At 40.8% G+C, this 23611-nt stretch overlaps 1 protein-coding gene across 1 annotated transcript in view; it reads left to right on the top strand.

The window, feature by feature from the left end:
- The first annotated feature begins 930 nt into the window (after positions 1-930).
- Positions 931-23611, top strand: part of RPRD2 (regulation of nuclear pre-mRNA domain containing 2) — a 2300864-nt gene continuing 2278183 nt past the window's right edge. The window contains exon 1 of the mRNA XM_044079912.1: positions 931-1328. Within this exon, the coding sequence (XP_043935847.1) occupies positions 1142-1328 (187 nt within the window). The 5' untranslated portion in view covers positions 931-1141. The remainder of the gene's footprint in view (positions 1329-23611) is intronic.

The raw sequence follows: 23611 nt of genomic DNA, 5'->3' as shown, positions 1-23611 counted from the left end.
ACTGTTTTATACAACTATTACATAAAATATAGGAAATAATTATGTCCTACAATCTCAGGACATTTGTCATTTTTAATATTTTTTGTCAGGACACAACTGCCCAAAGAGGGACTGTCCCTCACAAAGTGAGACAGGTGGTAACCCTAAAGCATGGGGACTCTCTGTGATGGGAATCTATCCCTCCAGCATGCTCTATCTATTGTTGTGGCGAGGTGACATTTATATAGCTTGCAAATCTTAAAAACAGTACCTCTAATAGTTTTTCATTGGCAGGTGAAAATGTTACACATATTGTTTAGAGGAGGGGGCAATACTTTGAGTGATGTGACCAATTGTTTTTTTATTCCAGGTGGCTTGGACCAACAATAAGCATGTGTGTGTACAAAATGGAATTCACTGACTATACCCTGGCTGTGTGACATTAACATGACAAATGATAATCTTTGTCACGCTGAAACTAGAGACACGTTTTCAGTCATAAATGCAGTTCCAAACCTATCCTAAAACACTGTGATCTTTGGTACCAAACATCGATCGTCACGCCCCCAAACTACAACTAAACCTCTCGACTGTTACAATTTAGGCATAGATTCAGCCCTGTTCTTAAACTTACTGTCTTTCCTCGTGAAATCAGAGATGTTAAATAATTAAAGTGAGCCTATTAAAAAAAATCGTGATTAACAGTGTGGGTTTTACTGTGTTAAAGTCTTTTATTGTTGCGAAAAATAAGAACCCCCCCCCCCCCATGATATTTTCAAAGGTGAACGTCTAGTGTGCTATAACTTGAAATGCTCAGAAATAGAGAGATACAACAGTTCTAAACCTTAAAACTGAAAGTACAAATGCTCGGAGTCGACTCTAAACCCAAACAAGAAGTGTGCGCGCTTCCACAGAAGGGTTTTGGAGCGTGTACGTCTGCGTCTGCTTACAGTATTTTCATGCGCCACATGTCATGTCACTTAACAGTAGAAGTATACACGAATGGACTTTTCCAGTGTTGTTTACTTGGGTCGTGCTTTTCTATTTCTTTATTCTGCGATCTTAAACAGTATGCGAAGAAGATACTTTCTGTTTACATAGAGGGGTGCGCGCACGTAGAGTTGGAGTATCACGCGCCCGTTTTGTGTTTGTGTGGGAAAAGATGGCGGCTGGAGGCAGCGGCCGGGCCTCCTCCTCCTCTTCTGGGGGACTGGAATCGGCTCTGGACCGCAAAATGCAGCTCGTCACAAACACTATGGAATCTATACAAGGATTATCTTCATGGTGCATTGAGAATAAGAAGCAACACAAAGTCATAGTGCAGTTCTGGTTGAAATGGCTCCGGAGATGTAAGTATACATTGAAGGTGGATTTACTGTGTGCTTGCCTGTGAAGAGTTGGTGGTTGCTCTTTCGTCTTCTGCCTAATATGTGTTTGTGGTGCGTAGGAAACTTGTGTTTTAAGTTTAATGTTTTGTAATTGGCGTGCATTACGTGAGTAGGCTGTGTAACCATTGAAGGCCCTTGCACGTAAAGATTTGATAACACCTGCCATAACCACAGACTGTTCCTGTGAGCTTTAACTGAATTAAATTTATTTTCCTAACTTAAACCACGTGTTTGTTAAAGTACGTTCAGTGCTTGCAGTTACAAATTAATAGAACTCAAAACTTCATCACTTTTATTTGCAGAATTGGTGACTACATGTGTTATGGGATTTTTGATAGTATAATATTTACATGATTTAAAAACTGTATTTGTGTGACACATTTGTTTCTATATTTTGGTATATGTCATTTGATTGCTCTGCTTTTACTGTCCAGATTCCTGGAAATGTATAGGAGTTCTAAAATGATTGGCAGTTTTTCTGATGAGAGAGTAGCTTTTGTTTTTGCGTTTTATGCGAATGTCTGTAAGGAGTTGGACTGCTGGTGAGCCTAGGAAAGCAGCAGCGGATCTTTCCATGGACGTGTGTGTGTGTGTGTGTGTGTGTGTGTGTGTGTGTGTGTGTGTGTGTGTGTGTGGGGGTATTAATTTTTCTGAATTTGTCATCTATATCAACATTTCTTGGAAGTGTTTGGTGCAGTTTTAATTGAAGATTATTTGAAAGTTTTAGATGTTATCACGTAATCCCCCACACTCCCCTTTACCAGTCAGCTAACTTTGTCTTCCTCAAATTATTTCACCTACAGTAATATGTGGCATCTCTTCAACATTGTAATAGTTGCTTTTTAGGTGCCCTTACCTCATCTCTGATGATAAAGCGTACCTCCTTTGTCACAGTCTGGGAAATGACAGTAGTCTAACCTACACACACATGCAGTAATTCTGTACTATGTAGAGGCATATTTCAATCAGTGTGGTATTTGCAGAACTGGGGAGTGTGTTAACTAAAGATGTCTTCCTGTTTGGTGTAGGTCTGGTTTCTTGATCCAGTTTAGTATATGGGATGCAATAATTTCTCTCCAATAAATTGACTGCACTAATTAGATACATTACTAGTGTCTAAATACTTTTTATTAAGTATGTCCATTACTTACCATTTTATTATACTCCTGTTGTTTTGCTGTTGGTGCTAATGTTTTTCTTCTGTTATTTTGCTGTTCCACCAAGTCTTTCTTTACTCAGAAATTGTGTACTTTGTGAACCTGAGTATTTTGAGTGCATTCTGTTTACCAGGTAAGAAGGTGTGGTCCAAGACCCTTTCTAGCTGCATCCCAGGGGCATGGGCAAACATGTAATGAAAGTGCCAAGATTGTAATTGAGTCCTGCAACCATGATCACCAAGATGCCAAAAAAGTCCAGGTTTGTGGCATTTGTGTGAACCTCCTACCACCCTACAACTCTTTAATAGTGAATTTTGAAATGATTTCTTGGTAAATGTTACTTCAGTGTTTGTAACTGTGGACTTAAAATTACATATCTTTAACACTTTCAGTAGGGCGCTCATAATTGAGCAAGCTAACGGTTCATAGACTCATAGGAATGTGAGGCAGTTGAGTCATAAGATTATTTACATCTTGTCAGTGCTCAACCTCATGCTGTAAACACCTTCTCAAGAAGGACAGGGTAAGTCAGTCTTGTTGAAAATTTACAAGCATCTATCCAATCATCTGGGTTTAATTTGAAGGATGCTGGTGTGCCTTTTTTTTTTAATTTGCAGGGGAAGTTTGCTCCAGAGATGGGGTAGGCACTGGATAATATACTTCTCTCCAGCTTATTTTATTGCTGATGTGATATTAAAATAGTTCTGGTCTATTAGGAGAGATATTTGACTGTTGAATATATAGGAGACCAATGTCGATGGGGTCCTTGATTGGATAGTGCATATTGCGTAGAGCATAAGTCATAGCTCACCCTGCAAGAGCATATAATAAACAGAGTAAAAGGGTAGTGCTTCAAGCCTTTCCTGGTAAACTTGGACTTCAGGTAAACAGCCTTATTAGTTAGAAACCTTTGGGATCTTTCCAGTTGCTTACTATGTCTAGAAAGATGCATCCTGGGGGGGGGGGTGTGCTGCTGTTACTGCTGTTACTGCTGTTACTGCTGTTACTGCTGTTACTGCACTAATTAGGATAGTGTAAAGTGGTCCACTTCTTCTGACTGAGATGATATATCTTCAGATATTAGTTGTGCTAAGTAGAGTGAGTTTTCTGACCGTTACTACTATATGGAAGTTGAATGAGAGGGAATTATCAAACCAGGTTTTGGGATCTCTCACAGCATCATTAGTTTGGAAGTAATGGATTGGCTATACTGTATGTTAAGGGAGAAAGAGTTGTTTGCCAGATATGACAATACCACACTTATTTGCATTTGATTACTTTTTTTTCCCTGAATGCCAATTGTTTTATGAGGGTTAGTTCATGCTGTAATTAGAGAGAGATTTTACAATAATCCATTTAATAACTTTAACCAAGTGTCATGATTACTGGTCTCTAGTTCAGAGAAGTAGATGCCAAGAAATGAGCTGTCCCAGTACTGAGCCCTGGGGTACATCAGTAGTTGCCATCATGTCTTCCGAAGAGGCACCTGCCACTTAACTTTTTTTTTTCCCTTTCTTTCTGCTTGCCTGCCAGTTGGCTGTCTGTCTCACCATATAAGGATCTACTTTTAAGGCATCCATTGTATGTGATTTTTACAGTATTGATATTGTGTATTGTTTTGAATGTACTCAATTACTAACTTTGTATTTGCTCATAACTTTATCTCGAGCCTGGCTGAGAATGTCCAGTTTGGATCAGTCCCAGGATACTAGTTGTTTGGCACTAGATAAATTAATTGCTTCTATATAATGGCAGTGTTTATGTTCAATTAAAAACACACATTGCTTGAATAGCTTTTGTTGCTGAGTTAGGGCTATTGTCATTAATTTATCACAAAAAAATATTGGTACTCTGTAACAAAATGGGTGGTAGCAAGAAACTGGTAATGTCATCTCCAGTATTGGTAGTCAAGACATATTACTAATTGAATAACAAATGACCATTTGGTTTTTGGGAAGCATGCAGTACCTGGTTGACCATGGTTACTTCCAGCTAGCAATTAAAGGTTGTGTAGAAGTAATTGCACTACAAATTTGAATATTGTTTCATTTCTGAAGTAAAATGGGAAGCATGCCTTCTTAGTAACGAACCTTCACAAAAAGTATATAACATGGAAAAATGAGCAGGTATCAAAACAGCACAACCCAGAATAAAGTTTTTTCAACTGTATTTATTCTGGTACCTCGGCCTTTCGCCTTCAAGGAATAATTTTCATCTCACAATAACTACATTTTATAGCCATCCCAAAGTGCAATGCAGTTAACATCAACATCGCATTTAAAGTAGCGAATTGTTACAAAATGTCAAAGATACTGTTTTAGGGATATGTAGAGGTAATATAGAAGCGAGATACAGAGGAAAACATTACAGGCAAAGACGAAATGATAGTGAGTATCAATATGAAATTGGAATGAGTGAGGAGAAACCATTTTTTGTGACACAATTTTCCGAGAACGTGGAAAGCATTATTAGAAAGTTTCGGTACATGGTTAAAGAGAATGTAAGTGTAGGACATCTGGCGATATTGTAGTTGAGGGCCTCACCAGTTCGTTTCGCGCAGAAGTGGGCGTGTCCAAATTGAGTGACAACCCAGTCTGCTTATTTAATTTGCTCGTGCATACATGATATGAAAATATTAAATGTACACAAACAGTTAATACAGTATCGTCCAGGAAGCTGCTGTTAGTAAAGGTCCTGCCAGTGATACTGAGGAAGAGTCGGCTGTGACACCTGCACCAAAAAAAGTCAGTTTGGACATTAACTGGGACAGTGAACCATCGCATTCCGACTCTGACAAAGAGAACTATAATGCTACACAGTAAAAAGCCTGATGACATGTGTTTTGACGGTTTCGTATTTTTGCTGATTATAGTATATATTATAGTGCAATAAAACTTGTCAATTACAGATGTTGGTAACAGTTTACCGTTATATTTACTGTCATATTACATGTCAGTGCACTTTCTTCGGTTGTACATTCGGAGGGAATGCATATTCATGAATGACATATCAGGGGGTGGGTTTTGGACGAGGCTTGCTATTGCGCATGTGGTGAGGCCCTCAACTACAATATCGCTGGACATCTTTTCCCAGATGTAAGTTTTTCATGTGACCGATAAAGTAATTTAAAAGAAATATTAACTTGTGATGGCAGTAAAATTAGGATTAGTGAAAGAGCGGGGATGCATTATTGTGGAAACTGTATGGTGTGTGATAGAGCTAAGAATCTTAATGGCTGGAACATAAATGATAGACGCTATATGGCTAAAGAGGGTTTCCATTGCAATTCACAGGGGGTTATTTGTTACAGGTGGTTGTTGTAAAAAGACTAAATGGTACATTGGGCAAACCAAAAGGAAAGTCACAGTGAGAATTATGGAACATCCTGGTGATATAAGGACGGGCAATACATTAAGCCCAGTAGCAGAGCATTTTTTTATTTGCACATGGGGGAAACAAAGAATTTTTCTTCAGTGTGGTAGCACGTCCCTTTATGGTAAATGGAGGAAACTTCAGAAATGAACTTAAAATCAGAATGTAAAACAATAAATCTTAGAACTCTTCAACCAAGGGGCAAGAATATTGATAGTATTTAACATTTTAAAATGTATAGCACAAATGATTTAGAAAATATTTAGGTATTGAAAAAAGTTTATATGTTGAGTGTGTGTAATGAGAAACAAGTATGTATTTGCTACTTTAAATGTGATGTTGATGTTAATTGATGTCAGTTGAATTGCACTTTGGGATGACTATAAAATGGAGTTATGGTGAGATTAAAATTATTCCTTGAAGGCAAAAGGCCGAGGTACCAGAATAAATGGAGTTGGAAAAAAACTTTACTCTGGGTTGTGCTGTATTGATACCTGCTCATTTTTCCATGTTGTATACTTTTCGTGAAGGTGGTTTGGAGTAGTAATGAACCTTTCCATTTTACCATGTCATTTGGAAGTAAAGCTTAAGGTTAGGGATAGAATTTTAGGGTTACTATTTTAAGTGGCTGAGAAGTATACTGTCTCCAAATGGATGGCATGCTCTTAATGTTTTGTTGTGGCAACTAGAAGTAGTGAAATGGAGTGAATATTTTATACCCGATTCTACTGGTGTATTAATTTGGGTAGAATAAAGGTATTAAAGTTCTGGAATGCATATCCAGATTTTGTTAGTAATTTACAATAAGTCGCAAGGTAATATGACTGCTGTGTTTAGTGATTAATACACTCTATCAGGTGGGCCAGAAATTTGTGTGTTGAGATACACTGGTAAGGTACTAATTCAAGTGCTTGTGCATTTTCTGCACACACAGTCTGAAATGTTCATATTATATTGTTTTAACAGCACAATCTGTGGTATTGCGAGCATTTGTTTTGCTGTGTACCACAGGAGGAAGCCGTGCATTATATATTTCATTTCATATTCAAGATCAATGTAGATTTACACTAGTATACAACGGTTTCCAAAGGAGAGAATAAGTAGTACTGATGCACAGCTGGTAATACTGTGTGTTGTTTTACAGCCATTAGTGTAGATTTCATGTATATTGTAATGAAGGGAGAGAAACACATATACAGATTGTAATAGCAAGACTATGCACAGCATAGCACAGCATCACTGAAAGTTACACAGCAGAGGAAATGCACACTTTTGTTGTGCTGTACTGAGGATGTAGTCAACAAAAAAGCAGATTATTCCTCAGCTGTATAGTTCAGAAGCTCACTGCATAAGATTGCAAGTAAAAACATGCATTGTTTATTTAATTAGCAGTGGAAGGTAAATGGTTGTACTGTGTTTTTTTTAACACAGTTGTTGAATTATCGCTTCTGCTAAAGGCAAATTTACATTTGTATAAAAGTACCCAGACACCTAGTGTGTCTGTTTATTCTAAGTGTCTTAGTTCTGGTTTAAGCACTTGGGCTTCAGGTTCGTTAGTTTTCATTAAGGTTTGCGGTCTACTCTCTAGTGAGAGGAGAGGGTAGCTTTTGCCCTTCAGAGCTGGGAATTGCTGGTTAAAAGCTTATTGCGTCTGTTTATTTGAGCTGGTTTTTTTTGAAATTGGTGCGCTTTGTTTGCTGTATCATAGACTAGATTCAGACATGCTGAATGTAGCTGTCAACCCCAGCACTAAACCAGGCCCTAGTGGCAGGAGTGTGCAGTTAGAAATCATCTGATTGAAGGTTGCTGGAACAGAGCTCAGTTTTCAGCTTTTTTATTAATTTGTTTAGATCAGTTTGGTTGCTACTTAGGACTGCATTTTCTGCATTGCGCTCTGCTGCACAGCAGTGGGCATTGGTGGTGGTTATAGACATAGACACTTTTTTTTTGCTTGCAAATTTTCCTTCAGTACTCTGCTGGTGCTCCATCTGTGAGTTCTTGTCAATTTAAAGGCCTTAGCGCAGTCGTTCCCTCATGGAAGAATGACAAATACATACATTTTTCTTTTGTCATGCTCCCTTAACCAGGCTTTATTACATTGCAATGCCTAAATTTCTTAAAACTGAACGTGAAGAAAGAGAAGGGAGAAAGGAAGGGAAAAACAGCAGCGCCTATTTACAATCCTCGTTATACTTAAAGATAACTGAAAACTTTATAACATGCAAAAAAAAACATACATCACAAAAATAGTACTATTAAGGGAAATGTTTTATTTACTTTCTCACATCTCTTCCCCTCCCCAAAAGCATTTTTGTGAACATTAATGACAGTAGGGCATATAACTGAGTCTACCAGAAGTCCAACAGATTCTGAGAAAGTCAAATATTTCCAGATTTTCAAGTTCTGTCATTTCACAAATATTATTACTGCATTGTAATCGCACATTAAGTTACTGATTTTATTACTGTTCATCTCCATCTCCCAAATCCTGTGTCCTTCATTTACATTGTAGTCTTGTGCTTCCTTCCTTCTCTGCAACATTTTCTGTTGAAACAGTGGAAAGGTATCACAGGTACAGTCTTTCTGGTCTTTATTACCAGACCAAGAAGCAGAATCTCCTCCTGTTTCGCAGCTCACTTTTTTTTTGGACAAACATTTGTATTTCCTCCTTAGCATGTACTTCATCGAAATATGATCTTGTCCCTTCAAGGAAGAATACATTGAAGACAGCTGGGTACATCAGTTTGATTCTCACACCTGTTTTTCGACATTCCCTGAATGGTGGAATGAATTTACTCCTTTTCTGCCTAGTGTACAATGATTTTAATCATTCTCCACAAACACTCTGCTGTCTTTTCCCCTTTTGTATTTTGTCCTTCCGCCACAGTTTTCTCAGAATCAATTCCTCCTGCTGGTAGGATTGCATCTTTACTATTAAAGGTCTAGGTTGCTTTCTCATAGCCAGGTTTGGAGCATATACACAATGTGCCCTTTCTTTTTCTTTGGGCCTTGTTGTCTCCCCAAGAGTCCGTTTAAATCAGAGGATTCTTGCCCCTTTTTGTTCCCTTCTCTTTTAGGAGTACACCGTTTAAGTTAGAGGCGTCTCCTTCAGTGGAGGAGATGGTCGTTTAACTTAGAGACCCCCCCCTTTTTTTTTAATATATAAAAGAAACTTATTTTAGATACCTGTTTTTTGCTGTTTTCCTTTTTTTCATAAAAGTTATAGTTTTGTTCTAACTTTTATTGAGAATTTTCTTATAGCTAGCATGTCTAAGGAACACAAGTCAGGATTCAAGAAGTGTGATTCCTGCACTCAGAAGATGTCCATTACTGACGGACACACTAGTTGTGTGCGCTGTCTGGGTTCACTTCATCTTCAAGACTCCTGCTCCATTTGTCATAGTTTTAGTGCCAGGGTCTTGCAGGAGAGGAGGAATAAGCTTTTATATTGAGGGTCTTGTTAAAAGTGGACGAAGGAAATCGGACAAGACTCAAAAGTCTGCTTAAATCTGTTCCAGTGTCTGAGCCGACAAGCAGCACCAAACATGATTCTTTTTCGGCTCTGAAAGTTGGAGCTGAGAAACATGGTTCTCCCTTGGTTCCATGTGTCGTTGGAGCCGTTGTGCAGCCGGTCACCATCCTTGGAGTCTGTTTGCGTGGTGCCGGTGTCTCCTTTTATTACAGTCTATGGTAGGTAGCCACAAGTTTTCCAGTCATTCCTCTAGATCCTCCAGGTTATCAGATGATGACATGGAGCGGGTAGTGAAGAGGTTGCTTCGGACCCAGGCCCTAGCTGAAATTCTCTCAAACCCAGCCCATCAGTTCTTGGAGCCGACAACGGTACCTTCTACTATGCCTATTCCTCCTCCAACTTGAACGAGTTTGGAGCCAGAGAGTATAGAAGTCGTGCTGGATCCACCAGAGCCAGTAATCCCTACTGATATGCCTGCTCCGGTTTCCTCAATGCTTTCATCCAGCAAGGGACCTGGGGGCCGACGCTCCCTGATCGGCTCGGGGTGGGGGGGGGTTAAGTCAAATCCTTGTCGGAACCGGCTCTCCTACTTGGCGCCTCAGCTCAGGTGAGTTTGGCTCCCACATCTCCCGGCCTCTCTGGGATGGAATCTCTTTAGGCCCAGGACTGCGGTGCCTTCGAGGTGATGCAATGTGCGCACTCAACTGAGTCTGCTCCACCTTCGGCTCCAGTCTCTCTTCTCCCTAAGGGACCGGTGTCCACCTCCTCATTACCTGTCCACCCACAGAGTAGAGAGGCAGTGCCCCAGGAAGCCACAATGAGTGGATCCTCCTCTTCCGATACCTCCCCGAACATCCCCCCCTTGGAGGTCCCTCAAAAGAGACAGTGTAAGAGGAAGCACAGACTCCCTGAATCTGTCACTTCTGATACAGACTTGGAGGATTCAGAAAGGTCCCCAAGGTCGCCCTCTGAGGATCTCTCTCATAGACACCCTGAAGATCCTTAAACAGGGATGGTTGGAAGTCCTTTTCCCCTTCTGAAGATGAATCTGTATACCTGGAGGCATTTGGCTTTCGCCCTTCCACCTCTTGGGTGTCTCCACGTTTCAACCCTCTCCTGGGTTTGGTGAGCCAGAAGATGTGGGACTCCTTGGACTCGGTGGACCCCGTTCCGCGGAGGCCTAATAAGTTCATTACGGCCCTGAAAGATGGGCAGTATTTAACTAAAGGGCTTCCTGTAGATGCAATGGTGGTGGCAGCAGCCACAATAAAAGGAGTTAGCTGAAACTTCTGTATCTGTTCATCCACCGAACAAGGATTCTCATACGATGGACAGATACTGAAAGAGTGTGTTCTCCTCAGTGGCCTTTACCTTACGGTCGCTGAATTATTTGTCACATTTCACACGACTTCAGAGGTATCTCCTAAAAGAGCTAAGAGATACCCTGCAAGGTGCTACAGCCCATGACTTAAGTGATAAGGTTAACTCCCTGCTTACAACCTTAATCCCCATATCTATCTCCTCCATGTGGCTCATATCTTATGCAGCCAATGGAGCGAGCAGGGCAGCAGGCACAGGAATAGCTCTTGGTAGACATTCCTGGATGTGCCTTTGTGAGCTTGCCGAACCTTTCTGTTCTTCCTTTGACTCTCCCTTTGATGGCTCGTCATTGTTCGGGTCTAAAGTAAAAGAAACTCTCTCACCAGGAGCCAACAAGATGGTAAGACTGTCTGCCGTTGAAGTCCGTTTTTCCACCCCTACCAGACCTTTATCCTAGAGGTCAAAAGGGTGGAAAAATGTGGTTCCTTAAAGCCAAAGGAGCCTTATCTGACACTCTTGGTGCCCCTTTCCCTAGGGGCAGAGGGGGAAACAATGGAAGACGCTGTCCACGTGACAGAGGGGGGTCCGCAAAACCAGAGTGACAAAGATAACTTTCTCTGGTAGGCCCTTCCAGTGCTACTGAAAGGAGGTCCGCCTGTCCACCTCTGGAGGCAGTCTGGGGGGGGGTATCACTGTATCCAGAAGCCTGGCTGAATTTGACTCAAGACAAATGGGTACAGTCCATTATATCCAGAGGATACAACATCCCCTTCCAATGTACACCTTAGCCACCGAAGTCTATCCCAGACATTCCACCCCATCAAAGGCATCAAGCAACACTAGAAATACAAAAGTTGCTAGAAAGAGTCATCCAATAAGTCCCTGCAGACCAACTAGGATCCAGAATTTACTCAAGGTTCTTTTTAGTTACAAAAAATACAGGGGACTGGAGACCCATATTGGATCTCGGCAGACTAAACAAGTTGGTGAAAAAGTCAAAGTTCCGGATGGTAACACTGCAGTCTATACTCCCATTTCTGGGAAAAGACAATTGGCTGTGCTCGTTGGATCTTTAGGACGCGTACTACCACATAACGATGGACGGGTGCTCAAGAAGATTTCTATGCTTCCGGTTGGGAGCCAGTCATTACCAGTTCAGAGCTCTACCATTTGGACTCACCACAGCCCCCAGGGTCTTTACCAAATGCATGGCAGTAGTCACGGCTCATCTGAGACGCCAAGGATTCCAGGTGTTTCCATACTTAGACTGGCTCCTAACTGCCACCACTAAGCAACTACTGATCAAAGCAAGTGACTAACACCATCCATCTCTTCTCAAGACTAGACATTAGTATAAATACAGAAAAATCTGCCTTGCTGCCATCATATTATATTACATTCATTGGTGCAGATGTAAATGCAAATGACATGTTAACAAGGCTACCTCAAGAAGGGATACAGACACTACGCAGTCAAGTGATTATTTTACTCAACAAGGACAGAGTACAGCCAAGATTTGTGCTAAAAGTCCTAGGCTCTGTGGCAGCGACGATAACTCTACTTCCCATGGCACGACTTCACATGAAAATACTGTAGTGACTACTCTTCGCCCAATGGTCCATGCAGGAGTTACCTATGTCTCACAAGATTTTCATAACTCACTCTTGCAAGAAGGACCTACTTTGGGTTCAGTCCACTTGGGTAACAATGGGCAGACCATTTGTACTTCCTCAACCTATCACTACATTAACCACGGAGGCGTCCCAGATAGGGTGGGGGGGCATTATCTGGGACAGACGGTCCAAGGAATTTGGAAAAATCATGAGTACCATTTGTATATCAATGTTGTAGAGATGAGGGCCATGCTTCTGGTGTTGCAAGCACTTCTGGACTCTCGTCCCACGGGGACTATTGCAATTCAGACCGACAATATGTCAGTGGTATGGTCCATCCACAAACGGGGGAACAAGATTCTACCCTCTGTCGAGAGGCCCAGAGAGGATGGCAATGGCCGTTATCTTCTCAACGCTTTCTGACAGCAACGCATATCCCAGGGAAATCCAACGTTCTAACAGACAGGCTAAGCAGAGCGATTCACATGCCTCACGAGTGGTTCCTCAATCAGGAAATTGCAAATCAAATTTTTCGCAAATGGGGCCAGCCTTGGTGCGACCTTTTTGCCACTCCCTTCAATTCCAAATGCAGCAACTACTTTGCCCTAATTCCCCTCCAGGAGAGTCACAGAGGGATGCACTGGTTCACATTTGGCCCCTGGGGTCGTTTTTATGCCTTTCCCTCATTTCCCTCTATTCCAAAGGTCATACAGAAAGCAAAGTTGTTGAGTCACAAGTTAATTCATTGTGCCATACTGGCCTTGTCAGATTTGGTTCCCCTTCCTTTGGCTCTGCCTTCAGGAGGACTCATGGATCCAGGACCCAGTGCCGGATCTTCTGACACATCAGTCCGGAACTCTCCATCCTGCACTTCCCACCCTCAAGCTGACAGCTTGGCTGCTCCACTTCCGCTCTTAGCCAGGCTTCTGGAATTGTCCCCTACAGTTCGTCACATTCTAGTCTCTTCACACAAGCAGACGACTAGGAATCTCTGCAAGCAAATGGAAGAGGTTCTCTTGTTGGGCTGACAAGACATATATAGATCCTTTTACAGCATCTATATCTCTAATCCTGGGATTTCTAACAGAAACCTTTAATCAAGGGGCAGCGGCAGCCACTATCTGAGTTCAATTAGCTGCTATTTCTAATTATCATGTGGGAGAATTAGGATCTAGTCTGTCTCCTAAACTATGCAAAGCCTTCCTAAAAGGTACCTTTCTGTTAAGACCTCCCTTCAGAGAACCTCCTCCTCCTTGGGACCTCAGTCTAGTATTATCTTTGATTCTTCCCCCTTTCGAGCCAGCATCATCTTGTTCATTAAAATTTTTTGTCTTGGAAAACGCTCTTTCTGACAGCAATTACTTCAACCAGGAGAGTGTCCGAGTTGCAAGCCTTGTCTATACGTCCACCTTATTTGATCTTCCATAAAGATAGCTCCCCTCAGAACAAATCCTTCCTTCGTACCGAAAGTTTGTTCTCAAGCCAATTTAAACCAGAATATAGAATTACCAGTGTTTTTTCCAAACTATGACAATAAGGCAGAGTATAATTTCCACCAACTGGATGTGCATAGACGATTAAGTTTTTACTTGCACAGGACCAAACCATTTAGAAAGTCAGACCAATTGTTTGTCTCCTATTCAGAAAATAAAGGTTTGGCAATCTCAAAAGTTACTTTGTCCAAATGGCTTACTGAAACCATCACATATGTCAGATTCCCACAATAAGGAATCACCAGGGAAAATCAGAGGGCATTCAGCTAGAGTGGTATCTACCTCCATTGCCTTTCAATCCAGGCTTCCACTGGATTCAACTTGTGCTGCTGCTACATGGGTTAACCCTCATACCTTATTACTCATTACAAAGTAGATGTGGCTTCCCGGAACAGGGCATCCTTTCGTTCCATTGTCCTGAGGAGTTTATTCCCTTGAGCCACCCATGAAAAAGGTGCTGGGGACTCTGTCCCAAACAGCAAGACCTGAAGGCGAGATGGGACAACATAACATAAAGAAGTTATGTACTCACCATAACTTTCCATGTTTGTCCAGTATCTCTCGCCTTAAGTCTTGCGTACCTCCCAGCCATTCCCCCTCCTGGAGTATCTAGAGGAATTTTTCTCAGAAATTGGCAGATAAGGTCTGATTCCCTTCTTGCCTTTTCTTGTTGATCCTTTTGACTGTGTTTTTTCAGATATCCTTTTGGATATTGTACATATCATAGGAACCTTCCTTCTCAACATGAAATCTGGAGAATAGCCGCTGAGCACCATGGGATAGGACTCGGCCTCAAGCCAGTAGAAGCTCTCAAGCTTTAGTATAGGCACCTCCGAGCCCAGACAGCAAGACTGAAGGTGAGATACTGGACAACAAACATGGAATGTTATGCTGAGTACATAACTTTTTTTTTTTTTTTTTTTACAGTGTTGAGAAATTGACTAGGTAGTGTAACATGATTGCATGCTATAGAGGAGGATCTAGTTGAGTTTTGAACAAGGACATGGTGAGTTTTAAAGTATAGCTTGAGGCTTTTTTTTTTTTTTTTTTTTTTTTTTTTTTTTTATCTGAGAGGGTTCAAGAGTAAGATCAGCAGGAAGAGAGTTCCAAGTTTTGCCAACAGAGTTAGCAAATGGAGCGTCCCCAGCAGAGTTGTTTAATTTGGATGTTTGAAACGGTAGTTTATTAGAAGAGCTAAGTGACCTCATGTTGCTATAAGGGTTGATGCTATTTTTAAGTACAAGTATATTATCCAGGGAGGTTGAGAACTTTATGGGCAAGTTTAAGCTGGTTGTACTGAAGTAGGCTAGGGGATTCTAGCCACCCCATAAGATTTAGGTAGTCTCAGTGGTGGGTCCTATAGGGCGTGCTTGTTGCAAATCTAGAAATGTGGTTTTAAAAGCTGGAGAGTGTGAGTGGATTTGTTCAAAATAGTGAGTAGAGGGGAGGTGTGGAGAGTAGATGGGAACGAGCAATAGCAGTCCTTGCAAGTGGAGTAAGGAAAGGTTTGATCTTATAGAGGGAGCCAAGTTTTTTGTTAATGGTTTTGATAGTTTGAAATGGATATTAAATTTGAGGGTGTTGTCTATTGTGACGCCTAATACTTTGGTTTGCGCATCTGGGAAGATGATGGTACCGTTATTAGATTTTATGGTAAAGAGTAGTGAGGAAGACTTACAAGTCGGGGAGAAAAGAAGCAACTTTGTGATGGGGTTTAATACCTGCTGATGGTTAGAGAGACTGTTTTCAACTATATTGAAAAGTATTCTGCGTTTAATGCCTTTAGATCTGTCAGGGAGGTGGCTGAACAAATCAAATTGGAGTCATCTGCATATTGGATACAGGTAGCAGTTGGGATGTCAGTGGGAAGGTCATTAATAAAGAGAGAGAAAAGAAGGGGTCCTAGTATGGAGCCCTGGGGGGACACCTAGGGTGAGTGGTAGATGGTTTGATAGTTTGTCCTGCCATAGGACGGCTTGTTTACCACACAGGTAAGATTGAAACCATTGAAGTGCATGGCTATTTAGTGAGAATGCCTTAAGGGTGTGCATGAGTAATTTGGTAGCTGACCATAGACCTTGGAGAGAGCTAAAAAGAGGGCTGAGGAAAGCTTGCTATTTCGGTTATGGTTTATGGTGTTAAAGAAGGAGAGGAGGGCTGAAGTGGTAATGTGGTGTGGTCTAAAACCATGCTGAGAGTTGGCCAACTTATTCTGGGTAAGATAATACATAGGTTGTTTATGGACACACTTCTCCATAATTTTAGCCAATGGTGACAGAATAGCTGTAAGTCTGAAGTCTGACAGTTCGAAGGAGCTGAGAGTAAAATATGAGAGTATGGGAAGGGACCCTGCTATCTAAAGGATTGGAGTTTAGACAGCTGGACCAAGCCTATAGAAAACCTTTTTAGAGTTAGCTGGATGGAAAGGGGGCCTGTGTAATGTGTGACTCTTGGAATTTCGAGGTACAAGTGAGTAACTGGATGTGGTGACATTTAGGAGTCTTGTTTGATAGAGGTGGCAAAAGTAATTTTTATTACTTCATAAATACATTTGGTAGAATCACTGTAGTACAAGGTAAAAATCAGTATCGAAACACTGTAGTATGAAACAAGTATTTTTCTATATCCATTCATTTTTAACAGAGCTGTTTGTCCGCTGTTCAGGTTATATTTGTTTGCAAACTGAGGTAATATACTAAATTCCTGTGGACCTTTTCATGTTTAGCCTAGGGTTCCAAACTGAGAGAATGACCATCCATAACTTAACAGTAAGCAAATTGTGCAAGCTGTTGAAACGTATTTCAGTTTAATATTGGCAGTCTGCGCATAAAATTAACAGTTGAAACCATTTCATTGGTAAGCAGCCTTGTGAAGTCTATGTATGTTGTATATTTAAAAGAGATTGATAGTTCAGTTTTAGAGTACAGTAGTCCAGAAGAGAGTAGAGATTGGTAAAGGGCAAAGTTGGTTAGCTAGAATGTAAAGGAAATGAGGAGAAAGAAAAAGGGGGGGAGGGGAAGAGTCCTAGCTGAGAATTGTGTTGGTCGCTCCTTGAGTAATGCATCAGTTTAATGAGCTTAAAGTAAATGAGAAAATGAAGCTTTGAAAACTGTAGGTTGTTACTGTTTAAGAAACATTTGCACTCCTTTTAAATGGGTATTAAGTTGCTTTATTTATCAATTTATTTATTTTTTGCTAAGATTCAATGGTTTTTATGGTAGTTTGGTGAGATTTCCATGTACTTGGAACTAGCAGTGTGGAAATATGATGTATGCAGTGGATTTATTATGGGGTGTTTCCATAAATTGGCCAAAGGAGCCTTCATATTATAATATGCCAACAAAAGTGGGAAAAGGAGGCTGTACTGAGCAGTTTAAAGAACCGAGAGACCATGAGAAGTGCTTGATAGTTGGTTTGCTTTTCATTGTGCTACAGTGGTACTCTATACAGTAGTAAGATCCATGAACCTGATGATATTAGATGTAGACTGGAGACTGTTCTTCTTTTCCCTTTCTTTTAGAAGACTGTTTAGCGGAAGTGAATTTCCAGCAGAGGGAGGAGGATTTTCTTTTTCCTTTGCTTGTTATCTTTGCTGTGAGTGGGGGGTGGGTGGGACATGGACAACAGAGGAACCATAAAAAGAGATTGTTTTAACTTTATTAGCTTGAATATGGTGCTGAGTTAAGATTTTATACATATGCTGGTTTTCTGTTTTACTTTTTGCATTTATTTTGCATTTGTATGGGATTGGCTTTTAACTTATTAAATGACATGGTGATAATTAGGTCTTGAAAATTTGTTTTGTATTTACTTTTTCATATATATGTTTACATACCATTTGTCATATTATTCAAAGTATATGCAATGATTCTGTTTTCATATATTTATGGGTTGTGACATGTTCTATTGACATTGGTGGGGGTATACTTTTTTTAAATTTGACTTCTTTGATGTAATTATTTGTTGATTTTTCATTGGTTATTTGGTGGTGCCCATATGCTTTATAAGTGAGTTGTACTTTTTATGTGTGTGTTTGACATTGGTTTACAGTCTGACAATGAAGATGTTATTTCTCCATCTGATGCTGGTCGTTTTTCGTTGGAGTGAGTTTACTTGTTTGGGCCTTTGCACCTGCTGTCCGGGCGAAGGTTTGTGTTACTGTCTATAAAAAATACCTATTCAGACCGGCAGCGACTTAAGGCCTCTCTCCTTTTCTGTCTGATAATCCTACTCCCTAACCCTAGACATGAGTTAAGTGAGGTAGGATTTTGTGTATTGATATTTCATGAGGTGAGGAGGAAATTGTGTAAAGGAAGTGATGTGGCAGATGGTCGAGAGGTTGAGGTAAGAGACTACTTAGTACTTTAAAAGATATGAAATGTAGGTAAAGTAGAAGTACTCCTGTGTGCACCAGGATTTTACCTCCCTAGGGATAATACCAAAATTTTCAGTAGCTTGTAGTTTATCAGCAGTGCTAGGCTTGTCTTAAATAGTCGTAAGACATTCCCTGTGGAAACAAAACAGACAAGGTTGCGTTTTATAATATATCCAAGCTGCTATTAGAAGCATCTATTCTGGAGTTTTAAAAATCCCCATTGGAAACGTACCTTTTTAAAATTGTCCTGTAGTTGTAACCACTTTATTACTTAAACTTGGCTACAAAAGAATAGAGCTATTTATTTGGCATTTGTTTAGTGGGAATGTCCGACTGGGTCATGAGGTACCCATTTTCAGCAGAGGCCTGGGGAGAAATGCTTAAGGTACATCTAGTTAACAGAATGAAAAACTAGGCAGACATAATAGTCATAGCTTTCAACCACAAAACCTGAAGACACAGTTTAGAGTAAAAACTCAACAGAAGTAATAGTCTGTGTTGAAGCATAACTTATATGGAAAGCCTGATTAATAGGAAGATGTAGCATTGTTTACATAATAGATGACTGTCAATGGTTATTAATATTTTAGAGGTCATGAAATATAGTAACATTATATTTGTGAAGGCATAAGATAGTATGAGGAGAGAAGGGTAGTGTGTGATAGAGAATATGTAGTAGGAATAGATGTGGAAAAGGTAGGAGTGTAACCTCAGGGGAGTATAGAGGAAGGCAGAGTAGGATAAGTTAGTGGGGATGGAGAGTGTAGAGGTAGAAAAAGGTATAAGAATACTCTGCTTGGGCTCATATAGGAGCAAATCCTAGCTTTGTTGAAGTATTCTTTTATAGAGGTTTTGAAGGAGTGCAAGTTAGTGTCAGTTTTGATAATTAAAGGAAGGGGGTCCGTAGTTTGTCACGGAGGAGGAGTAAAGGCTTAGGCCTGGGGTTTAGTTAGGTTTATAAGTTGTGAGGAGATGGATGTTTGGGATATAAAAGTTGATGAATGGGTCAAGAGCAAGACAAGCTAGTGGGTTATGGATGATTTTGTGTATTGTAGTAAGTTGTACATATTGGAGGTAGCAGGGGGAGTTCAGGCCTTCTTGGGGAATGTAGGGATTTGCAGTGATGAGTTACGGAGGTTGTGTTTATGGCAAATCTGGCAGTTTTGTTTATAGCTGCTTTCTAGTTTTGTTTTTCTTAGGGAGTTCTGTAAGTTAGAATTGGGGCCCCATATAACAGTGAGGGCAAGAGGTAGGTTTTGGCCAGGGTAATTTTGGTAGCTGCTGTGAGGAAGTTTTTATTCCTGTATAGCATGTTTAGTTTTTGGTGGTTTGTTTTGATACTGCTTTGTATGTGTAGATCAAACCTGAGATTGTTCATTTGTGACACGTAGTAGGTTGGTATGATGCTGAGCTGAACCAGTTCTTTTTCAGCATTGTTGGCTGAAAAGATCTTTAAGTAGGAGTTGAGCCTTGGAGAGCCAGCCGCGTTTCTATGTAAGAGAAAGCTTGTTGTGTTATGTGTTGTAGGGGAGTTAATGTGTCTGATATGCAGATGATAGTGGAGTCATCTGTATATTGGATTAGAGTGCCTTCACCGGAGGGTGTATGTATGTTATTGATGACATTAAATAGTAATGGGCCAAGGATGAATCCTTGAGGTACACCTGTGGGGTGATATGGGGAGATAGAGCCCTGTCATTTTACTGCTCGCTGCCTGTCTGTTAGGTAGCTAGAAAACCACTGAAGTTAGTGACCATTTAAAAATGAATAAACAAGTTGTTTTCGTCCAACAGCCCTCGCTCATCTACCTCTTCATACACTTCAGATTTGTAATAAAAAAAAAAAAAAGTGGTATGTAATGCATGTAAGCTATGCTCCAAACAGTAACCACACATTAAAATACTCCAAGTTAATTTACACAATTCACACATCCTGCAAAGCCAGAAAAATGAAGAGCCATTGTCCTCCACAGACAGACCCATAAAGTTGCTAGAACAACCTTTGCATTAGAATGCATTTTCAGAAGGATGCAGAGTCTGAAACTCAAATTTCTGTTATTTAGGGAAAGCAACTCTCAACAGTATACTTAAATGTGGGTTTTGACCAAAGTATGAGGAGAAATGAGTGACGATACAGACAATTGGCCCTACCCAGTTCGGCTTTGTAAAAGGCAGATCCTGTCTTTTAAACCTGGTGGACTTTTTTGAAACAGTCACTAGAGCCATCGATGAAGGCAAAGCAGTTCATACAGCCTACCTGGATCTGGCAGAAGCCTTCAACACAATACCCCACTCAGGCATCATAGACAAGCTCAACAGCTTAAATGTAAACCCGTTTGTCACAAGATGGGTTGCAAACTGGCTGAAGGACAGAACCCACAAAATCAGAATAGCTGGAGCTATGTCAGACTCTAAGCCAGTCACAAGTGGAGTCCCACAGGGCTCTGTCTTGGGACCCTTCTTGTTCGGCATTTATTTCTCAGATGTGCAGGCAAACATAGGGGGGTTGTGGCTGACAAAGTTCGCAGACGACTGCAAACTAGGCGCCATAGTCGATACATCAGCTGACACATGCATCCTCCAGAAGGGCCTCACAGAAACAGACGACTGGTGCCAGAGTCATGGCCTTAAACTAAATGCCAAAAAATGTATAGTCATCCCCTTTGGAAAAAACAAAGTACCCACAAATTACCACATAGGTGGTAATCCATTAAGTACGGAAAAAGTAATCGGAGACCTGGGGACCCAAGTTGACAGTGACCTCTCATTTGACACCCACGTCGCCAAAGTGGTTAGAAAGACCACCTACCTTGCCCACCTTACCATGAAGGGATTCACATCCAGATCAAAAGATGTCATTGTACCCTTATATTCCTCCCTTATTAGGCCTATGATTGAGTACAATGCCCCATTTGGTATGTACCTCACCCGACACCTGTAGCAGCTGGAGAGACCCCAAAAGTACCTTACCAAGAGGATCAAGGGTCTCCAGCATATGTCATATGCTGCCAGACTGAAAAAGCTCCAGCTCTTTTCAGTAGCATACCGCCTGCTCAGAGGTGATCTGTGCCTTGCGTACAAGGCCATGTCCAATTCAGAATTAATGGACATGCTCCACCTCAAAAAATCCAAATCCATCAGAGCCACGAGAGCTAAAGGTCTAAACCTCAGCACAAATATGAATAGGACATGCTGGAGGGACAGATTCATAACCCAGAGGCTTCCCGCACTCTGGAACAGGATGCCTGTCCATGTTAGGCAGAGCCCTTCACTGACTCTCTTCAAGAGAAATCTGGACGAAGGGTGGGTGATCGTAGGTTTACCCCGGGGGTCGTCTCTGTGTCATTGCTAGATAGAGGCACAGTAAACTAAATTTAATTTAAATTGTACACTTTTGTATCATTACATGGGGTGGCGAAAGCCACATACACTTTGGCTAGGCTTATAAATGCCCTAGGGCAGATAGCCTAGTACTATACTATGAAACTAGAGTATAGTTCTCAGTTTCTTTGATCAGTAATCGGAGGCAATGGCAAATGTAATGTAGAAGACAAAGGCCCACAATCAGTGACATGGAGCAAACATTACTTTTAATAGAAGATGCATGTTGATGCATAAAGACATATGAAACTCTGACACAGATTTTTTTTAATCTGCAGAATAAGTATGAAACTGTAATGTCGACCATTACCAGCTGCAAAATTTGGAACAGTTAAGAGTCGCATAAGAATAGATGTAAAAAATCTGGTCTCCAGTCAGGGCCAGAAAGATGCAACTAAAAATCAATTTGCTATAAATTACAGCACAGCATTCTTCTACAGCCTCTCCAGAACACAGAACCTAACTTCATCGCCAAACTCCAGACACACTCTTGCAGCTATTACTCTACAGCGGATAAAGTTTCTGGGCTTCTGCTCTGTCTCCCCCCTTCATAGCTAGCTATTTAACCAACAAATCACAGAGCCCCCCCCCAATAACTTTGAGGATTGCTGCTTGGACAGAACAGAAATACCAGACATTAAAAAATCTGTAGGAATGGCAATTTTGATGAGTCACCGGTTAAGGTTGTCAGACCAGCACACCTGGCCAACATTCTGGTTGATTGCCTAGTTCACCTATGGGGAAGTCCAGTTACGGAAGTGGAATATTTAGAAAAAGGAAGGAGCAAATTATATAGTAATGAATGTAATTTTTGGGACCAATATAGGAAAAAAATTGTAGGAGTAAGGTTTAAAAGAAGGCAGGAATTGAGCAGTTTATGTAAGTAAGTGACATTTGTTATAGAGAAAAAAAAAGCAAGTAATGGATAATACACTAAAAAATGTTAATATGGTTTGTTTTCTATTGTGTGCTAACGTCAAAAGTGATTTAATAAGTGTTTAAAAAGTGTAGGGTACAAACAGCAATTGTACAGGAGATAAAAATGAACATATGAATTTGGTCAGGTGTAAGACAGAGATTCAGAAGATCCTTGATACTGTGATGAGTTTCCAAAGGAAAAGGAGAGTAATTAATAATGCTGACTGAGAGGGGCTCCAATAGTGATACAGGAGAAGAAAGACTGCAAAATTTCCAGTAGTAAGGGGTTATGAGCAGGAAAGGAGGATTACACTGGCATATGGTTATATTCTGCTTGAAAGTATTATAAGCTTGAGAGGAAATTTGTTTCTGGCAGGGGATATATTCAGGGGTTTTGAAGGGCTATGGAATCTGATATACAATAATGAAGCTGCATCAGGGGACACAGAAGGGAAACTATAACAAAACAGGGTGGATGTTTAAAGAAATAGGAGAATATTTAGAGTAGAATATGTTAGTTACCAACTGGGACCCAGGTAGAATTTTGTTCACCAAGGTGCAACAGCTGGGGGAGACTAGATACATTAAATCCACATGCTTCTATGAAACTTAAAAGTTTTGAAATGCAGGGTCTGAAGTAGACACTGGATGGTACCAATAAAGACCAAGATAAAGATGCAGGGTAATACAGTCGCGAGAGAGCAGGTCTCGCACTTTCCTGCAGACATAAGAGAGGATTCTAAGGAATGTGTAGAGGAAACAATACAACAGTTGTTAGGGAATGCAAACATTTAAAAATTTAGAAATTAGAGTGAAAATACATGGGCACAAAGCAGTAGGAATTATGTAGGAAGATATTACACTTCCGCGGTGGTGCAGTGGTAGCATTGTTACCCCGCAGCAAGAGGTTCTCCCGTTAGATTCTCTGCTTGGGTTGGGAGAGCCTTCTGTGTGGAGTCTGCATGTCCTCCCCGCGGTAGAGTGGGCGTTCGAAAGACATGCGTTGAATGGGCATGCCTTCGTTGAAGGTTGGGCGTCGGGCTGGCAACTCAACACCATAGAAAAAAAGCTGCCAGTCATTAGCAGACCAGAGTTTCGCTGTGGCGACCCCTAACCGGGAAAAGCCGAAAGACTGACAAACATC

This window comes from Protopterus annectens, chromosome 8.part0 (assembly GCF_019279795.1).
Source record: "Protopterus annectens isolate FY-2018-M chromosome 8.part0, PAN1.0, whole genome shotgun sequence".
Taxonomy (NCBI): domain Eukaryota; kingdom Metazoa; phylum Chordata; order Ceratodontiformes; family Protopteridae; genus Protopterus; species Protopterus annectens.
The sequence above is the reverse complement of the archived record's forward strand: the minus strand, read 5'-3'. Positions and strand labels throughout refer to the sequence as shown.